The sequence below is a fragment of the Oenanthe melanoleuca genome, chromosome 4A, assembly GCF_029582105.1.
Source record: "Oenanthe melanoleuca isolate GR-GAL-2019-014 chromosome 4A, OMel1.0, whole genome shotgun sequence".
Lineage (NCBI taxonomy): Eukaryota > Metazoa > Chordata > Aves > Passeriformes > Muscicapidae > Oenanthe > Oenanthe melanoleuca.
The window spans coordinates 3117824-3135069 of record NC_079338.1 but is presented as its reverse complement, the minus strand read 5'-3'; the positions used below and the strand labels follow the sequence as shown (position 1 = coordinate 3135069).

At 48.4% G+C, this 17246-nt stretch overlaps 1 protein-coding gene across 2 annotated transcripts in view; it reads left to right on the top strand.

Moving 5' to 3' along the window:
- Positions 1 to 17246, top strand: part of LOC130253275 (gamma-aminobutyric acid receptor subunit beta-4) — a 77435-nt gene that overhangs the window by 26518 nt on the left and 33671 nt on the right. For both annotated transcript variants that reach the window (XM_056491745.1, XM_056491744.1), the window contains exon 3: positions 1069 to 1136. In XM_056491745.1, the coding sequence (XP_056347720.1) occupies positions 1069 to 1136 (68 nt within the window). The remainder of the gene's footprint in view (positions 1 to 1068; positions 1137 to 17246) is intronic.

Genomic DNA, 17246 nt, shown 5'->3' with positions numbered 1-17246 from the left:
AAGGATAATGCTGCTTAATTTGCAGCAGAGGGTCTCGGTGAACAGCACACCCAATCACAAGGCACCCCTAATGACACTGCTTCCCTACTTCTGGTAACACATAATTAAAAAATCACTTCATTTCCAGTTGTGTGGTTCTCCCCTCTCCCCCAATCTCCTAATTACTTTCTAAGCCATTTCATGATTATCTGTAAATATTTCAGCACTTAGATCTACTAATGAGTGCATGGAAGAGTTAATACCTTGAGTGGCACAAAGGCTTGCCTTTCCCTTTCTAGTGATGCATTGCAAAGGATTGTTTTCCACCTTGCATGTGTGAGAAAAGGGTTTTTCTTGGGGTGGGATTGGGTTTGTGCTTTGCCTTTGGGGTTGTGGCCCTGAGCAGGGAAGGAGAAACATGCAAAACCCCCATCTCCAGCTACAGGAGGGTTTTTGCTGGCTTTGGTGGTGGCTGTGTGTCTCACTGTAAATTATTTTACGTGGCTTAAACTCCACTGTAAGAACTGTCCTGTTCTCTAATCCAAGCTCTGCTCTGAAAAACCACCTTACAAATGCTGCTTTTTCACTTCATAGATCTGTTCCCTGTGCTTGTCTGGTGCCTTTGGGTATTAAAACTCACTTGGGATTTTCAGACTGAGTGCTCAGAGCCAACAGAGTGATGGAGGAGTGAGCTGGAGCATCTTTCCTGCCCGTGGCTTGCATGGGCTTGGCTGCTGTGTTCTTTGTGTGGTCAATCAGGACCACCCTGTGTGAGCCCACTAGGAGCCTATGATGGTCTCTGAGGGGATTATTTGGAATAACCAGAGATAATTGTGTTACTAGGGGGGTAATTAACTTCCAGGAATTAAAAAAAAAAAAAAAATCAAGCTTAGGCTGTGCTACTCCTTGGGGTGAGTCTGTAAGTCTGGGAGTGAGAGAAATCTAATCACTTGAGCACACCCAATTCCATGATACTCAGGAATGTGGGGCTGCTTGAAACCAAATCCATGCATTTCTAGGCAATTCTTATATTGCAGATAAGAGAGGAGGGCTTGAATATGGTCCTAACCCAGCCTGTTTGTGTTTCAGGTAACCCTGTCACAGTGGGAATGAGCATCCACATCTCCAGCATTGACCAGATCTCTGAAGTCAACATGGTAAGTTTGGAAAGAAAGAGAAAAAAAAAAACATAAGGAAAGAGGAAAAAAACCCAAACCAACAAACTATAAACTGCTCTTCCATTTTCTGGCTGAGATTTACTTCCAAGGCAATGGCTCCTTGGAGGCATCTGGATCTCTGCTGGCACCTCTGGAGCTTGTGGCATCTCATCTAAAGGAGATTTTTATCCCTTCTGTGCTGTTGCACAGACACCTCCCCAACTCAGAAAAGCTTATGCCTTAAAAAAGCAGATGTGAATTGGATTTTTTTGGTTGGTACAAAAGTGGTTTTATGGTCAGTTTGGCCCTGCCAAGTTAAAAACTGTGAGTTTTCATTTGCTGGTGGTAATTCAACATTTCCTTTGAGATCTGTGCTGGAAAGAGAGGTGTCTAATGGAAACCTGGCTTGGGGTGGCATTGATAGACTGGAGCTTTCCACAGCACTGTGAACAACAAAAACATTACCTGCTCAGGTAGCAGTGGTTTGGGGTGAAATCTGTGAAATCTGTTGATTACTTTGGTGAGGTGGGTTAGGTTCACTTTCAGGACAGCCCCTCAGCACCCAGCAGAGCACGTGGATTATCATTATTGCCTGAACTTGCCTTTCTCCCCCTTTTCCTCCAGACTCTTCCCCTTTCCCAGAGCAGAGTGGGAGGCAGCTCCTGGCCAGTTCCTCACTCCCTGAGCCATGCAGGAGAATCCTGGGCCAGTTTAGAGCTCTTGCAATTAAAACCTTGGTGTCCCACTGCTCCTGTCCCATTTCTCTGTCTGCCCTCTCCTGCCCTGCTTCCCTTCCCACCAGCTCTGCTGCTGCTCTGAGGAGGGAGGAGGGGAGCTGACACACCTTGACCAGGTGGTTTTGTTTCCAAAAGCCTGAACCCCTGTTGGAATGCCCCAGGGGGAAGAGCCAGCCATGCACCTTCATGTGTGAAAGTTTCTCTTGGTGACTCTCTGCTGCCATCCCACCATCACCAAATCCTCTGTGACACCCAGGGCAGTGTGTGTGGCCCTAGATTTGGGTACAGAGGCACTGGGTGGCTGTGCTTGAGCTTAGGCTCAGCTTAGCAGGGCTGAGTTCCATCTGTCTTGCCTGTCAGGCCACAACTCAGCTTTGAGTCATCTCCTCCCCCAGGCTCAGCTTGGACCTGGATGTTCTGGGATGCTGGACCAAATGTCACCCTCCAGCTAGAGCCAGAGGGGACAATTTGGGGTCTGGATTTGTGGCTTAAGACCAAGACTTGCACAAAGATAACTGGGAGGGGGTGAGGGGTTTGTTCTCAGCTTACCTGTAGCAGCTGCCCCTGTGAGCCTGAGCAGGTGTGTCCCAGCACAGGAGGGACAGGGACCTGCTGGACAGAGCCCAGAGCAGGGGGATGGAGCAGCTCTGCTGGGAGGAAAGGCTGGCACAGCTGGGGTTGTTCAGCCTGGAAATAAAACAGCTTGAGAATGGCTTTCCAGTCCACAAGAAAAGTGGAGAAAAACTTTTCACAAGGGCCTGGAGTGACAGCACAAGGGGGAATGGATTCAGACTAAGAAAGTAGGTTCACATGGATCTTAGGAGAAAGTTCTCCCCTGTGAGGGTGGGCAGGCCCTGTCACAGCTGTGGCTGCCCCTGGATCCCTGGAAATGTCCAAGGCCAGGCTGGATGGAGCTCTGAGCAGCCTGGCACAGTGGGAGCTGTCCCTGCCCATGGCAGAGGGCTGGAACAAGATGATCTTTAAGGCCCTTTGCAACCCAAACCATTCTGTGAATGCTGACCAAGGGCTTTGCCCAGCAGCTGTGAGCAGCACTTTCCATGTCAGTGTGGTGCTCTGCCCTCTCCTGTGAGCCCCTGCTTCCCTCTGGCACAGAACTGGGGGAGAAGCAGCCACAACAATCCCTCTGTGATGCACAGATTTCCTGGCATAGACCTTCACCCTCGTGCTGCCCTGGACCCTGCAGGAGCTGAGCAGCACAGTGATGGTCACTGGTGCTCTGGTGGTGGTGCCATGGCTGTGTGTCCATGCCACACTCCTGTGGGTGGGAGGGAATGTCTCTTCCAGGCTTCTGGTTATCCCTCCTGGCTCTCTGTTTGACCAGAATAATCTCCTGCCCGTCTTTCCTACATAGATTTGGGCAGGGGGAAAGGGTGTGGAGAGGTTTGGGGCTGAGAGATGAGGTGGCTGCAGGTGGGAATTTATTCAGGATCAAGATCTCTGAGCAGCATGGTGAAGCAGCTTCCAAAAAGGGGTTAAAAATCAGGATCATCTTAAAGAACAAACATTCAGGGAGCAGAAGAGTTCTCATGTGATGTGAGTTTCCAGGCTGAAGGGATTATATGTGCATCATTCTTCTGTGTGACAGATGCCCCGGGGAAAGGGCTGTGTTTGTGTTTTACCCCTGCTCTGGACATGGATACTGGCAAGAAAAACAAGGCATTTTTTTTGGCATCGTATGTGCTTGGGAAAGGAACTGTGCAATGAATAAATTAAAGGCACACAAGTGAAGCTGGGTTGTCATGGCGACCAAATAGCTTCTATTGTTCCACAAGGAGTGTTATTACTTACTGCCCCTCGTAGGATAATTAATTAATCCTCAGACATCCTTTTGGGAACAATGGCCCTGGTGCTGGGGCTGGGCAGGCTGAGGAGAGCCCCCAGCTCTCCCAGGCCTTTCCCTGGGACTCCTGGTGCCAGGGAGCAGGCACTGCATTTCTCCAAAGGCTGTTTTCCATGGCAGCCCAGCCGTGGATGCAGCTCCACCCCATGGGAGCCGTGTTCCCAGAATGAAGATGTGGTGACATGCCTGTCCTGGAGCACACAGGGCACTCTGAGAAGGCAGCACTCATGTGCTGGTGCTGGATGTTCTCTAGCACACAGGATGCTTTGCCTGGTGATGCCATGTGTGTTCTGAGACCCAAAGCTCCCTTGAGATCCTGTGCCAGGCTGTTCACAGGCACAGTGATCAGAGACCAAAACTGCAGCCCTTGTTTCCAGAAGTGTCTCCTCCTGGCTGGTGGCAGCTGCTGCCTGTGTGTGTCCAGCCATGTTGTCAGTTCACTTTCTGGAGTGATGCTCCCTTGCTGTGCACCCCCTCAGCAAGGCTAAGCAAGGCTGAGCTGCAGCCTCTGTTCTTGTCAGTGATTAGAAGGATTATTTGCTGAGCCAAGATCAGCTGAAATGTCTGGGGAAGGATGCCAGGGGCCAGGCCAAACAGGTGCTGGGGAGGGCACATGTGAGTGGCAGACCCTCTGGGAAGTGCTGATCCATGAAGAGGAAAGGCCTTGCTGGAGTCTTTTCATCTGCTGCACAAATCTGCCAGTCAGGGATTTGGGGGCAGGCTGGAGGAGGGATGTCCTGCTGCTGCTGTGGGGGAGCTCAGGTGACCCATGAAGGGCAGCAGGATGGATCTCCTGGATAACTCACCCAGCACATCTCCCCTGAGCTGACCTGGGACTGAGCTGGAGAGCAGGGTGATGCCTGGAATGGCTGCCTGGAACAGAGTTCAAAGAATAAACTGGGCTTTAGAAATTAAACATTTATTAAAGGCCTTTAACAGGTGCACCTTGGGCAGTCAAAAGCCTCCAAGGCTGCACCCAAGATGGTCATGAGTTTTTTTTGGCAGATTAAGTTTGGTCTGTTTGCATATCAGGGGTTAATTGTTCAATTACAGCTTCAGGTAGTGAAGTCACATTCTCCCAGTTTGCTCCCCCCCAATTCACTTTTGTTTCTACTTTTTGGGGCCTGAGACTGTGATGGTGCCCTTGGTTCTCAGGCATGGAAGGATTGTTTTGTCTGACCAAACTGTGAAGAGAGCTCACTGACACTATATAGAGTTCAGAGTTACTCACTAATGAAGTACAGGACCTGAAAAATATAAAAGCTAAAACTTAAGGGAGCAGCCTGCAGGTCTATGGACTCCTGTTGGTGTGCAGTGGCACTGGGGCAGTGACAGGCTCAGGTCTCTTGGTGTGCTCAGGTTTCTGAGGAGTCCAGCAGGTTCTGAGCTGGGAGGGAAGAGCTCTGGCAGTGTGGAGCTCATGTCACTCACTGGAGCAGCTGTGGCTGGCTGTCCTTGTGCTTTGTGGCCAGGATGCTGCCCAGTCTCCCACCCTGAGGCTCTGCCCTGCTGGTGCAGCTCTGACAGTGCCCAGTACCAGAGGTTCAGAAAGAGCTGAAAATCTTCCCCACTGCTGGATGTCCCTTCCTCCAGCTGAGGACTGCTCAGGTGTGCTGTGTATTCCTGCATGGTGGGACCAGACAAGGACTAATCCTTCCAGTCTAGCCTTTTCCCTCCCTAAGCAATCCCTGGGGACAGATTTTTCTATCACCAGACAGTTCAGACTCCCTTGAAGAATTAATGCACTATTTCAACAAGGAGAACTACCAGAAGTTTTGTATGCATTTGAAATAAGAGGAGGTTACCCTTCATAAGGCTTCAATTTTCCTGCCCTATGGTCTGTGCAGTCCTGAACTTGCTCCCTCCTGTGTCTGCACACCCTAGACAGCTCGGAGCATCCAGCCATTATAGTCATGATTTCTTTGTGCCTCCTATAATTTATTCATCCCAAGATGCTCTCCTACATCTGCAATAACATCATTTCAGTTTGTTATAGCACCAGCTTTAAAGTTTTATAAACCTGGTGACAAGTTGAAAAGTTACAAGAGGATTGTTGCAGAGGGCTAATGTAGGAAACAAGGCTTCCAGATAGAAACATTTGCAGGAATAGGGGTGTGAAAGGAGGGATGCCTGTGGCATTGACAGTTCATTTTGCTGGGGGATAATCTGCAGTGGGGAGGGCTTGAGGGTCAGGGCAGGATGCTTGGCTTGATGTTTTGCTTCAGAGAATCACACAATGGTCTGGGTTGGAAGGGTTTAAAGCCCATCTCAGTCCAAACCAGGACACCTTCCACTACCCCAGGTCATTCCAAGCATCATCCAGCCTGGCCTTGGACACTTCCAGGGATCCAGGGGCAGCACAGCTGCTCTGGGCAGGCTCTTGCAGTGCCTCACTGCTTCCCAGCCCTGTGCCCTGGTGCCAGGCTGTGCCTGCAGAGTGGCTGCTCTGCTGCTGGCAGCTGCACTGGATCTCTTGGAGGTTATGGCAGGAAGCATCGTGGCTCTTATTGCCCAACTTCTCAAAGCTTGCTTGAAAAACAAGCTGTCTGCTTTGGCAGATTTCCCTGCTCAAGAGAGATGTAAAGCATGTCTCAAGGCAGCCCTGAGCTGCAGGGGTTTTCAATTGGCTTTTAACCCAAGATGAAGTGGACCAGGCTTTGTGTAAGAGTGTTCTTGATCAGGACAGCTCATCCTGCAACCTGTTATGCCACATTCAGTGGGGCATCACTCTTCTCACTACATCAAATTTTCCAGGTTTTGGGTGTGCCTGAAATAGGCTTTGTGGTGGAATGTGTCCTGAGCAGGCTTTGCAGCTCTGTTTTCACTGGGATATATGTACACCTGCAATACTGGACAAACACGATTTTGCTGCAATGTGCCCTTGAAAAGGATTTTCCATTGCTGTAGATGTCTTGAGCCTTAAAAAACAAGATTTTAAAGGAGAAAGTTCTACCATTATTCTGTGCCTTTTAGTACCATCTACCCTCTTTAAATGTGTCAATGTTTTCCTTCTTCCTAATTGAAAACGTTCTGTTTTATTGCTGTCTCTTTTCAATGGAGAAATGACTTACAGATACTTCTCAGTCTCTATGTCCTTGGGTATCCAAGTGTTTTGTTTTTTTTAAAGCAAAGGTTAAAGCATTTAAATCCTTCAGTCAGAGTTTTCTGGAGTTATACACTGTGAGATACAAGTATGACATGACACTCCAGTGCTGCAAATGTTCCTCTGTAGCCTTGGGTATCCCCAGCCCTGTGACACTGTGGTATCTAAACTCTGTGTGTGTGTATACATTACATCTTGGTATTCAAGGCTGCTGAATATTTAGGAGTGCCCAAAATATGGGAGAAGCAGGAGGCAGGGCTGGTGCTGAGCTGCAGATGGTGCCCTGCCATGGTGCTGCAGGGGATACAGTCCTGCTGGATGGAAGTGCTGTAGGTAGCAGAGGCCTTGGTGGTGGAGAAGGACTCAGGGGGGATTCATGTTGGATAGCAGGAAAAATTTCTTCACTGGATGAGTGGTTAAAAATCTGAACAAGCTCCCCAGGGGAGTGGCAAAGTCACCATCCCTGGCAGTGCTCAGAAACCTGGCAGTTTGTGGTGTGGTTTAGTGGCCATGGGGGTATTTGGTCAAAGGCTTGATGACCTTGGAGCTCTTTTCTTTGATTCTGTGAGATTTGATCTGCTGCTGGTGAGGACAGCACAGCTCTGACTTGGGGTGAGCTATCCCTACAGGCATGGGCAGGTGGGGGTTATCTGCCTTTTTTTTTATACACAAGGGGTTTCTCTGTGCTGTGGTCTCAAGCAGGGTGTTGCAGCAGACAGCAGAAGGGATGAAAGGTTTCCTCAGGGTTTCCTCTGCTGGGCTCTCACAGCTCTTGGCCCTTCAGCTCCTGGTGTGAGTGCATGGCTGGGAAATCAAACAGTGCTGCTTCTTTACATGTGGAACAGCATTTTCCTCAGGGGGAGACCTACCAGGGGAGGCAAAGGTCCATGTGCACACTGCCATCAGTCACAGCCACCCTGGGGACCTGCTCACTTTGCTTCCCCAGCAGCAGGAAGGGGAAAACACAGGGGCACTTGGCTGGGGAGGGAAAGCAGCAGCGATTTGATCTTTTTTTCCTGCTGCCAGAGGGATGTTTGGGGGAATAAAAGATGGCTGTGAGAGTAACCTCCAAACCACTCTGGATTTGGCAGCTTTGAGATGCTCTTGTTTGCATGCAGGAGGCACAGCTGCTGCTCTGTGGCTCCTCTGGAGAGAGGGCAAGAGTAGAAATCCTCTGAGCTCCAGAAACACCTTAGCAGAGCTGGTGTCAGGGACCCACCTCACCTGCCATCCTTAGATTTGTGGTTGGGATGTTTTCATCCTTGCTGAGGCTCAGGGTGATTTTCAGCAGCACTGACACTGCCTGAGAAGTCAAGGATCAGATGTGGATGCCTGCTCACATCACACAATGCCTTTCTTTAACAGAATTCCCACTGGTTGTGCTGAAACATCCCTTGGATTGAGGCAGTGTGTGAGGACAAGGAAAGCCACAGGGAAGCTCTGCAGGGTGGTGCTGGGGGGATTGGGTGCTCAGATTTAAACAAGGAGTGGTCCCCAGTCTGCCTGGAAGATGGGGATGGTTCTTCCAAAGGGGCTGCATAAAATAGTCAAGGATAAAGTGAACTCCTGAAGGGGCCTGAAGTGCTCCCCATTCACTGCTTCTGAAATCAGTTGCAAAGAGATTGTCCTGGCTTGAAAGCTAGAAAATAGGTCAGTGTGACTCATATGTCAATATTTACTGCATTTATGGCAACTTGTAGAAGGGAAAAATCTGGCCTGCCTTCCATAACACTTCACAAGCTATCCCATTCCCATGACAAAACTCTCCCCGTGCCCTTGCTCCTGGTACAGCTCGGACTGCAGTGACAGCCCAGTAAATTCACCACTACTTGGAGTCCAGTTGCTAAGTAACAAGCCAAAGCTCACCATGCAGTCTCTCCAAATGCCCTGGACAAGCCCCAGGAATTCCTTTGGAGACAGAGGTCTCAGTGCCTTGGGGCAGGGAGCAGCAGTCCTGGTGCCAGGGACAGCTCCACTGCTTCCCCAAAAAGGGCTCCCTGTGCTTGTGCTGATGGGCTGTGGCTTTTTCAACACTAATTATGACCTTGAATGAATATTTTTGTTGGCCAAAAGGCACGATTTGGCCATAAGTAGGAGGTGAAGTGTGGGAGCCTTGCTGGAGCCAGCTCTCAGCTGCTGGACAAGGGAATGATTCTCTCTCTTGCCCCCGAAGCTTTTCATTCTGCTCTGCTTGTTTCTGCCTGGGGATCTTCCAGCATCCACCTGATATCTCAGTGGGAGAGTTTGCAGGAGGCTCTTTGCATAAAGGGAAATTCTGGGTGATGGGACAGCTGTGGGGAGAGCTGGCCAATTCCCAACCCAGAGCTTGGGGTTTGCAGCACAAATAAAACCCAGCGGCAACGCTTGTCAAGAGTGATCCCCCTCTGAGACTCTTTCCAGGGGGCTGCTCTCCCTGAGCAGTGCAACCCAAGGCTGGGGAGGGCTGGGGCAGCTCTCAGCACTGGGATTCCCACGTCCTGCCCAGCAGGCAGCTCCCAAACGGGGCTGTCTGGGAGCAGCCCCAGCGCAGGGCGAGCTCCCCGCGCCCCACGCCAGCTCAGGAGTCGTGCTGGGGAGGAGGAGAGGCTGTGGCTGGATGGTTTGCAACAGGGCTGTGCATTGCAGTGCTCCATCTGTTCCCCCAGCAGCCGAGTTATCTTTAGCTCTGAACATGTCAGGGTTGTGTGGTGCTGGTATGAACCACTTCAGCTCGCACCCCAGCATCCCTGTAGTAGTTAGAATTCCTACTGCAGAAAACTGCCTGGGATCATTTCCTCCCCACCTCCCCTCCCCGCCTTGCTTAAATTTTTATTCATGTTTTTGCATGGGCAAAACTCCCCCAGCCTATATATATTTTTTATATATATACAAGTATTAAAAAGCTGGCTCTATTTGAGAGCAATGTTCCAAAGTGCCACCTGTTTCAATAGCAATGTTGCAGCATTGGAGAGGATTACTGCAGAATGCTAAAGTAGCTTTCCCCCCCCAAGTGAAAGCTTCATCTGATTTGATTGAAAACCAAATTAGACCTTGAGAATCTGACCTTCTGACATCCTGTCATATATACATTTAAAGCACCCAGCAACAGAGAATGCATTTGTGCAAGAGTGCCAGTGCCTCAATATAGAACCCAAATCCAAAATACAAGTGCTTGCGTGTCGTGCTGCTATTTGAATATGTAAATAAATGTGGCTATAAATAGCTCTGTATGTTATGTACATGCTAAGTGAAGGTGGCAGATCCGACAGCTGAATGGCTCTGCTGTTTCAGGATGCTGGGAGAGGCTCCCTGCACGCTCCCCACATCTCATGTGTGCTCCCACCCCTCTCAGCCTCTCTGCCATCACATTTTTCAGGCCTCTGGAGAAGATCGTGTGTGGGGACAGGAGCTGTTAATATTCTGAGTCTGTGCTGAGTTGCTAGGCTACAGAGAGAAAGGAACATTCAAGGAAAAGGGATGGTAGAAGGAAGAGGGTCTGCTGAGCTGCTTGGAGATCCAGAGAGGATGCTCTGAGGTCCTCTAGTCAGATGGAGGGATCATTCTGGGGAAGGAGGACATGCATGCATGTGGGTTGAGCTGTGGGTAGAACCTGCTGCCCTGGCACAAACAGAATCTCAGGCCAGCCCCAGCCAGAAAAAAATGGCAGAGGAGTGAGTAAAAGGCAAGATCCATTGTCCCCTCCCTGCCAGGTGTGCCCAGGGTGTGCTGGCTCACCAGGCTGTCCATGCCATCTCACCCATCCCTGCCTGCACTTTCCAGGTGTGCTGGCTCACCAGGCTGTCCATGCCATCTCACCCATCCCTGCCTGCACTTTCCAGGTGTGCTGGCTCACCAGGCTGTCCATGCCATCTCACTCATCCCTGCCTGCACTTTCCAGGTGTGCTGGGCTCCCATCTGAGGCTCTGGAGAGGCAAACCCAAAACATGCTCACTGCTTACAGGTTGGATCTCCTCTCCTTTTCTCTCTGCTAGCCCAGTGTCTCTGCACCTTCAGTGGCTGCAGGGGAAGGCAGCTGTGGCCTCTGTGCCCCTGACCACCTCCTCTGATGCTTTCCTGATACACAAAGCATTGACCCTTTCATCCAGCAGGAGTTTGCAGCTAGGATTGCAGAGGTTTTACAATACAGGAGCTCCTGTCTGAGCCCTGTTATCCCAAGTCCCAGCTGTTTGCCCCAAAAAGCAGTGCCAGGTATTTAGCTGTCCCAGCTGGGAGCCATCAGACCTTTCAGGTTCTGTGTTCCACTCCTCTGGAGGGAGGGATGGGTTTGCCCTACACTTCTCTCCATATCAGATCCCTCAGGAAAAAAATTAAAGAGTGTTTTTGGGTATTTTTATTATCTGGATACTTTATTTACTGAGCTCACGTGGGCTCCCTGCCAGCTCTGCAAATAGAGCTCCTTGGCTCTGTTGGTCCTGGTGCTGCAGAGAGCACTCACTCAGCCTGGACAGGGACTGCAGCTTGTGCTCCCCATCCAGCTGGCTGTGAAGTCAAAGTCTGCCCTGCCTGTGGACCTCCACAGCCTGCTGAAACCTCTTTTTTTTTTTTTTCATTTTTTCCCTTCATGCATCCTGTGATAAGCTTGGCTCTTTCAGCAGCATCAGGAGTGCTGTGTGCAGCTGCAGTGGGGATGCTGTTTTCAGTGCCAGCAGCACCCACCCACCAGGTCTGTGATCCCACAGCCAGGATTGGGGTGGATGGAGTGGAGAGGGCCAGCCTGGTCCATGTGGTGGCCACTCTGCCTGGTTCCCTTGGCCTGGAACACCCATGGGCAGACTAACCCATGGATGGAGGAGTTTCCATCATCCATCCATCATGATTGCTGCTCCAGTAACCTTGACAAGTAGAAAATCTTTCCTAGAACAGATCTGATGACACCCCTGCCCTTTCTTGCTGTCCCAGCATGACTGGGCAGTGCTCTGTCCACACTACAGCTGATAAATCTGATTGCTGGCCCTTCTCTCTAACACCATTCCCTCCCACTGAGCTTGTCCCCTGAGGTGTGGATATTCTGAAGAAAGTCACCCCTGATACAGAACCAGGTCTCTGGGTGCAGGAGTCTGAGGGTTTGCAGGTGAAATGGTTTGCATCCACTTTGCTTGTTCCTGTTGAAAAGCAGGGCTTGCTTTTCCAGCCCCAGGGCTGCCATCCTCTGTGCTGAGACTGTGCCTGACCTAACTGAACCCCCTGCCAGAAATATGTGCTGCTCTCCACCATCTACTGCACCCTTCCTACATCATCAAACTTTGCTTTCTGCAGGAAACAAACACCAGTTTAAGTTTTTTGGTCAAGCCAACCTGTGCCAGCCTAGCTGAGGTGCTACTTGTCTTAAATTATTTAAAGGATTTGTTTGCCTCTGGCTACCTCCTGGGAAATGGCATCTTTCTGGCAATTTTTGGAACCTTAAACAGGAAACCTTCCTTCCCTAAGTTAAAACAATGTCTTCAAAGCCCTGTGTGCCTTGATATTGTTGCAGTCTCATGGTTTCAATGCTCGGAGCTGAATATACATTTATTTTATTTTGCCATGTAAAGTAATATGTTTTTTATTTTATTTTGCCATGTAAAGTAATAATATCACTTTATTTATAACATGAATTCCTACCTCTGCAGCCCCAAACTGCACTGGAGATCTTGACAGCAAAGGGAATTACAAGATCTGTCTAATTTTTTTCCTCCGGGAGGAAAAAATAATTTCTGTGTTTACACACTTAGCACTTGCCCAGAGATGTGGGGGAAAGGTTTAGGAAGCATCACTCATCTTCCAGCATCATCTTTCCCTTTGACATAATCCAGTTTTCTTCCTCCATCCTTCTGAGAGCTTTGGAAACTGATATCTCCACTAGTCTCTGTTCAAATGTCTCACTCAGATTTAATTTACTCTAATAGGCTGGTTGTTGCATGTTTAATTAAATACCAAGTAATTATTAAAAGCATTTTTGAGCTTTCATGGCTGTATATTAGATATGCAATATGTGTGTACAGGAAGACCCTGGCAGCACAGGCTGTAAGGCAGGAAGGGCAGTTAAGATTTTGCCTGAAGTAAATATGGCAAGGGAGAAAAGGGGCTTGGGAAGGCTTGGAGCAACCATTTGGAGACATCTGATGCTCTAGCAAGACATAAATGTGAGTTACCTATCACTTCCCAGCCCCCTTTCTGCCCAAAATGGTGAAATTAATTAGTGCCTTTCCCAAATTTTATATATGGCCTTGCTTCTCTACCCTTAGGTAGGTCTCTGGCCAAAGTCTGCCCTTCTGTGCTGGTTTGCCATGGCAAGCTACAGGAAACAAAAATGTGTCCCCATTGAGTGGCTGCTCTCTGGAAAAGGCAATTTCTCAAGTTGTGCTGGGATTTGAGAGCAATCCAGCTGGTGGTGCACAAACAGGACAATTGAGGGGCAGAAAGGGCTCTGGGTTTGACCTGTGGGGGACAGAGTGAGGAGGGCAGCCCAGCAGGAATGGTGAGCACCAGGCACAGGAATGGTGTGCACCAGCCTGTGGATGCTGGTGAGAGTCAGGGAAAACAGCAGCTTGAGTTTTCCCAAGCTACTCAAAGGAAAACAAAAGGGAAAGAATTAATAAGAAAGTTTAACACCTGCTGTTGTGGACAGGAGGGTGTTTTGGTAAAAGCAGGTTTACAAGAAATGTTGCCTTCCTTGGACCAATGAGCCTAATTCTATCCTTGGTTCAACAAACCAGTCTATAAAAATGTATCTGCTTCTGCAGTAAATCACTTTTTCTGCTTTCTGGATGGAACCTGTGTTGCTGTATTTTCCCACCACTCCTTAGCCTTACAATGACACCAGCCTAGCAGGAATGGTGTCGTTATAAAATTAGGAAGTGGCAAAGAACACAGCAAAAAAACTCTTTTCAGGTAACAGGAAAGAGCAATTTATTAAAAAGCCATGGCATTTATATATGGGAGATCATGAAAAACAAAGTAGAAAAGACTAATTGGTCAAAGAAGGCAACACCTCTTTGAAAACATGCTTTGTGCAAAATATCACGAGACACTCACACAGCTTGGTGGTCAACACCAGGTGTCTATCTGTGTTTTCTTTCTTTTTTCCCTTGTTTTGTCTCTGAGAAAGATCCAGGTTGAAGCTGAGAAAAGTTAACAGCCTGGGAAAAAACCAGATTAGGTTTCTCCACGAGCCTTCAGCAGTGTCCACAGAATGGTGAGCACCAGGCACAGGAATGATGTGCACTAGCTCACAGGAATGATGTGCACCAGCTCACAGATTTCATGGCTCAGGGGTAGAAAGTGCCTGGTGTTGTTTTCAAAGCACTTGCCTGAGGAAGATGTGCTGCAGGTGGTGATTTTGGGATTGCTGCCTGTAACCCTGAGCAAGGTGTCTGTTCTGCCTGTGCTCACAGAAGGTGATGCTCCTCCCTGTGCCCATCAGTTCTGGCTCTTTGCTCTCAATCTCTGCTTCCAGCAGCACTGGGGCAGCTCAGCAGGTGACCTGTGGTGCTCAGACAGGGCACTGAGGGCCAGGCTCAGCACTCTGGAGGCTTGTCCCAGCAGATCCCCTTGGCTCAGGACCAGCTATGCCCTCTAAACTGAGAGCTGCAGGGCCAGCACCATTCCAGGTGCTGCAGGGATAGGGCCAGGCAGGAGAGAAATAGGGCAACAAAGCCACACTTTCCCTGCACACCCTGAGTTGTTGAGGATATTGCAGACACCTGTCCCAGTTTCTGGTCATGCATTCAGCAATTAAACACATGCAAATTACTACAAAAGTAGATCAGATTAGTGAGGGGAACATATCTATGCAAAGTACTTCTCAGGTCTTGAAGAAAATGAGTTCAAGAGCACACAGACCTGCAGCACAGAAGGGCACAGAGTATATCCCAGAAGCCAACCCCTCCTTGCACTGCTGGAAGAATGATCTTCCTGATTCCCAAGTCAGTGCTGACACCTGGCTATTCAAAAAGAGGGAAGGTGGAAAAAGATTGTGTCTTTCCTGCCTGCTAGGCTCAAGTGTAGTGAGAAGGGCAGTAATTGAAATATTTGTCACTTTATGTATAACAGCTGTCATGCAGAAATTCAGACTTGTAAGCTGGGCACTGGCACTTGAACCAAAACAGAAATTAAAAGCAGTGTTTTGGCAGGATGCTCTCCCCATGAAAAGTACAGTAAGTACAAAAGCTGCTGCCTCCTGCCTCAAGCAAAGGTGAGAGTCTGAACAGACTCTGCTGTCTGGGGGCTGCTGGCAGGTATTTGCTTCTGGCAGGTTAAGTGGTGGACATTGAGGTCTGGGGTGCCTTGATTTATCTGTTTGGGGATGGACAGTCCCATGTGGGGGCTAAGTAGTTTTGTCTGATGAGCTTGCTGAGGAAGGGCTGTGGCCATTGTGCTCTGTCCTTCTTGTACATTCTTGTACATTCTTGTATATTCCTGCACATTCCTGTATATTTCTGTAAATTCCTGTATATTCCTGCACATTCCTGTATATTCCTGTATATTCCTGTACAATCCTGTACATTCTTGCACATTCTTGTATATTCCTGTATATTTCTTTATATTCCTGTATATTCCTGCACATTCCTATACATTCTTGTACATTCTTGTATATTCCTGCACATTCCTGCACATTCCTGTATATTCCTGTATATTCTTGTCTATTCCTGCACATTCCTGTATATTTCTGTAAATTCCTGTATATTCCTGCACATTCCTGTATATTTCTGTACATTCCTTTACATTCCTTTACATTCCTGTACATTCCTGTATATTCCTGCACATTCCTGTATATTTCTGTACATTCCTTTACATTCCTTTACATTCCTGTACATTCCTGTATATTCCTGTATATTCCTGTACATTCCTGTACATTCCTATATATTCGTATATATTCCTGTATATTCCTGCACATTCCTGTACATTCCTGTATATTCCTGTACAATCCTGTACATTCCTGTACATTCCTGCACATTCCTGTACATTCCTGCACATTCCCATACATTTTACACTGCTCCAATTCCTTGCAGCTGACTGCAGGCAGATCATGTCTTTTCCTCTTCAAAACAAAAAAAATTCCTCTTATTTCTCCTATCCCCTCCTTCAAATGAAACATACTTGAGGACTACTTTGTCCTTTAATTTCTTTCCCAAGAATGACGGGAACAAGAGCTGGTGTTTAATCATCAAAGAAGTTGAAGCCAGCAAACTGTTCATTAGTCTCTGGCAGTGGCAGCTTGGTTTTTACTAAGTCAGATGTTCCATTTTTCTCCCTCTTTCTGGAGCATCTTGGCTTTCCTAATGTTCTTTTGTGATCTTGGACAAGGAGACCATATGTCATTTGCTTATATAGGGAAGGACTTTTATTTGGTTGCTTCTCCAAAAGGATCTTCTTTATCAAAGTCAGGGGGGGGAAAAAAGTCAAGTGGTACAGCTAGAGCTGGAGATGAGCTGCAAAACCTCCTTTATCCCTCATGCCCAGAGTCCTGCAGCAGCAGAAGAGCAGTGCACTCTCTTCCCTGCAGAAAAGTTATTGTTCCCAGTGCCTTACAAGTGCTTGGTGAAACAGCCTCCAGTAGCAGCCTGGAACAGTCACCTTCACTTTCAAAGCCCCTCTGAAAGGTATCCAACTCATTTGTCATCCACAAAAATGGACCAGGCACAGGCAATATCTGTGTTGCCAGAATTGCTGGATTCTGAGCAAATATTTGACCTCTCCACACACATTATTCTTTCAATTTCTTGTCCTGGTGCCTGAGTCTAGTGGAGCCCCTAATGAGCCTGCAGACTTCTGCCTCTGGATGGTTCAGTGCTGAGGGTTCTCTGGGTCACAGCAGGAAGGAAAATGATCTGACCCAGCCTGCCCATGATGTGTGTCTCTCAGGAGCTGTGCTGGGGATTTAGGGAGAGCTGCCTGGGAGTTCTGCTCAAACATGGAAGCAGCTGGAGGATGGAGCCTTGCAGCAGCAGGCTCAGCATCCTTGAGCTATTCTTTCCTGTGAGATCCTTTCCATATCATCTTGAATTTATTTTCCATATTAATGCTTAGACCTTCCAAAATACTCTTATGCTCCTGACTTCATGCTTTTGTAACATCTAATTGCACAGGCTCTGTGGAAAGTTATTTCCATTACCTTGCCTCCAGTCTATTCTTGTGCAAAAACCCATTGCTGAATATCAGACTCTGCCAGAGCTCTGCTCTGTGCTTAACCCCTGCAACAGTTCTCCCTGCCTTGCTGTCTCCTGCTTCTGTCAGAGCCTCTCAACTACTTCTGAGAGTGTTTGTAGCTATCTGTGCTCTGATGAGTAACCCTGAAGTGTCTAAAAGGAGGTGGGACCCTGTGAGCCTGAGAGCACAAGGTTGTGGCTGTTTACCAGCTTAATACAAGCACTACAGGGAGTTGGGAAAGAGAAAACTTGATTTGCACCTGTTTAAAGTGATGTGGATAC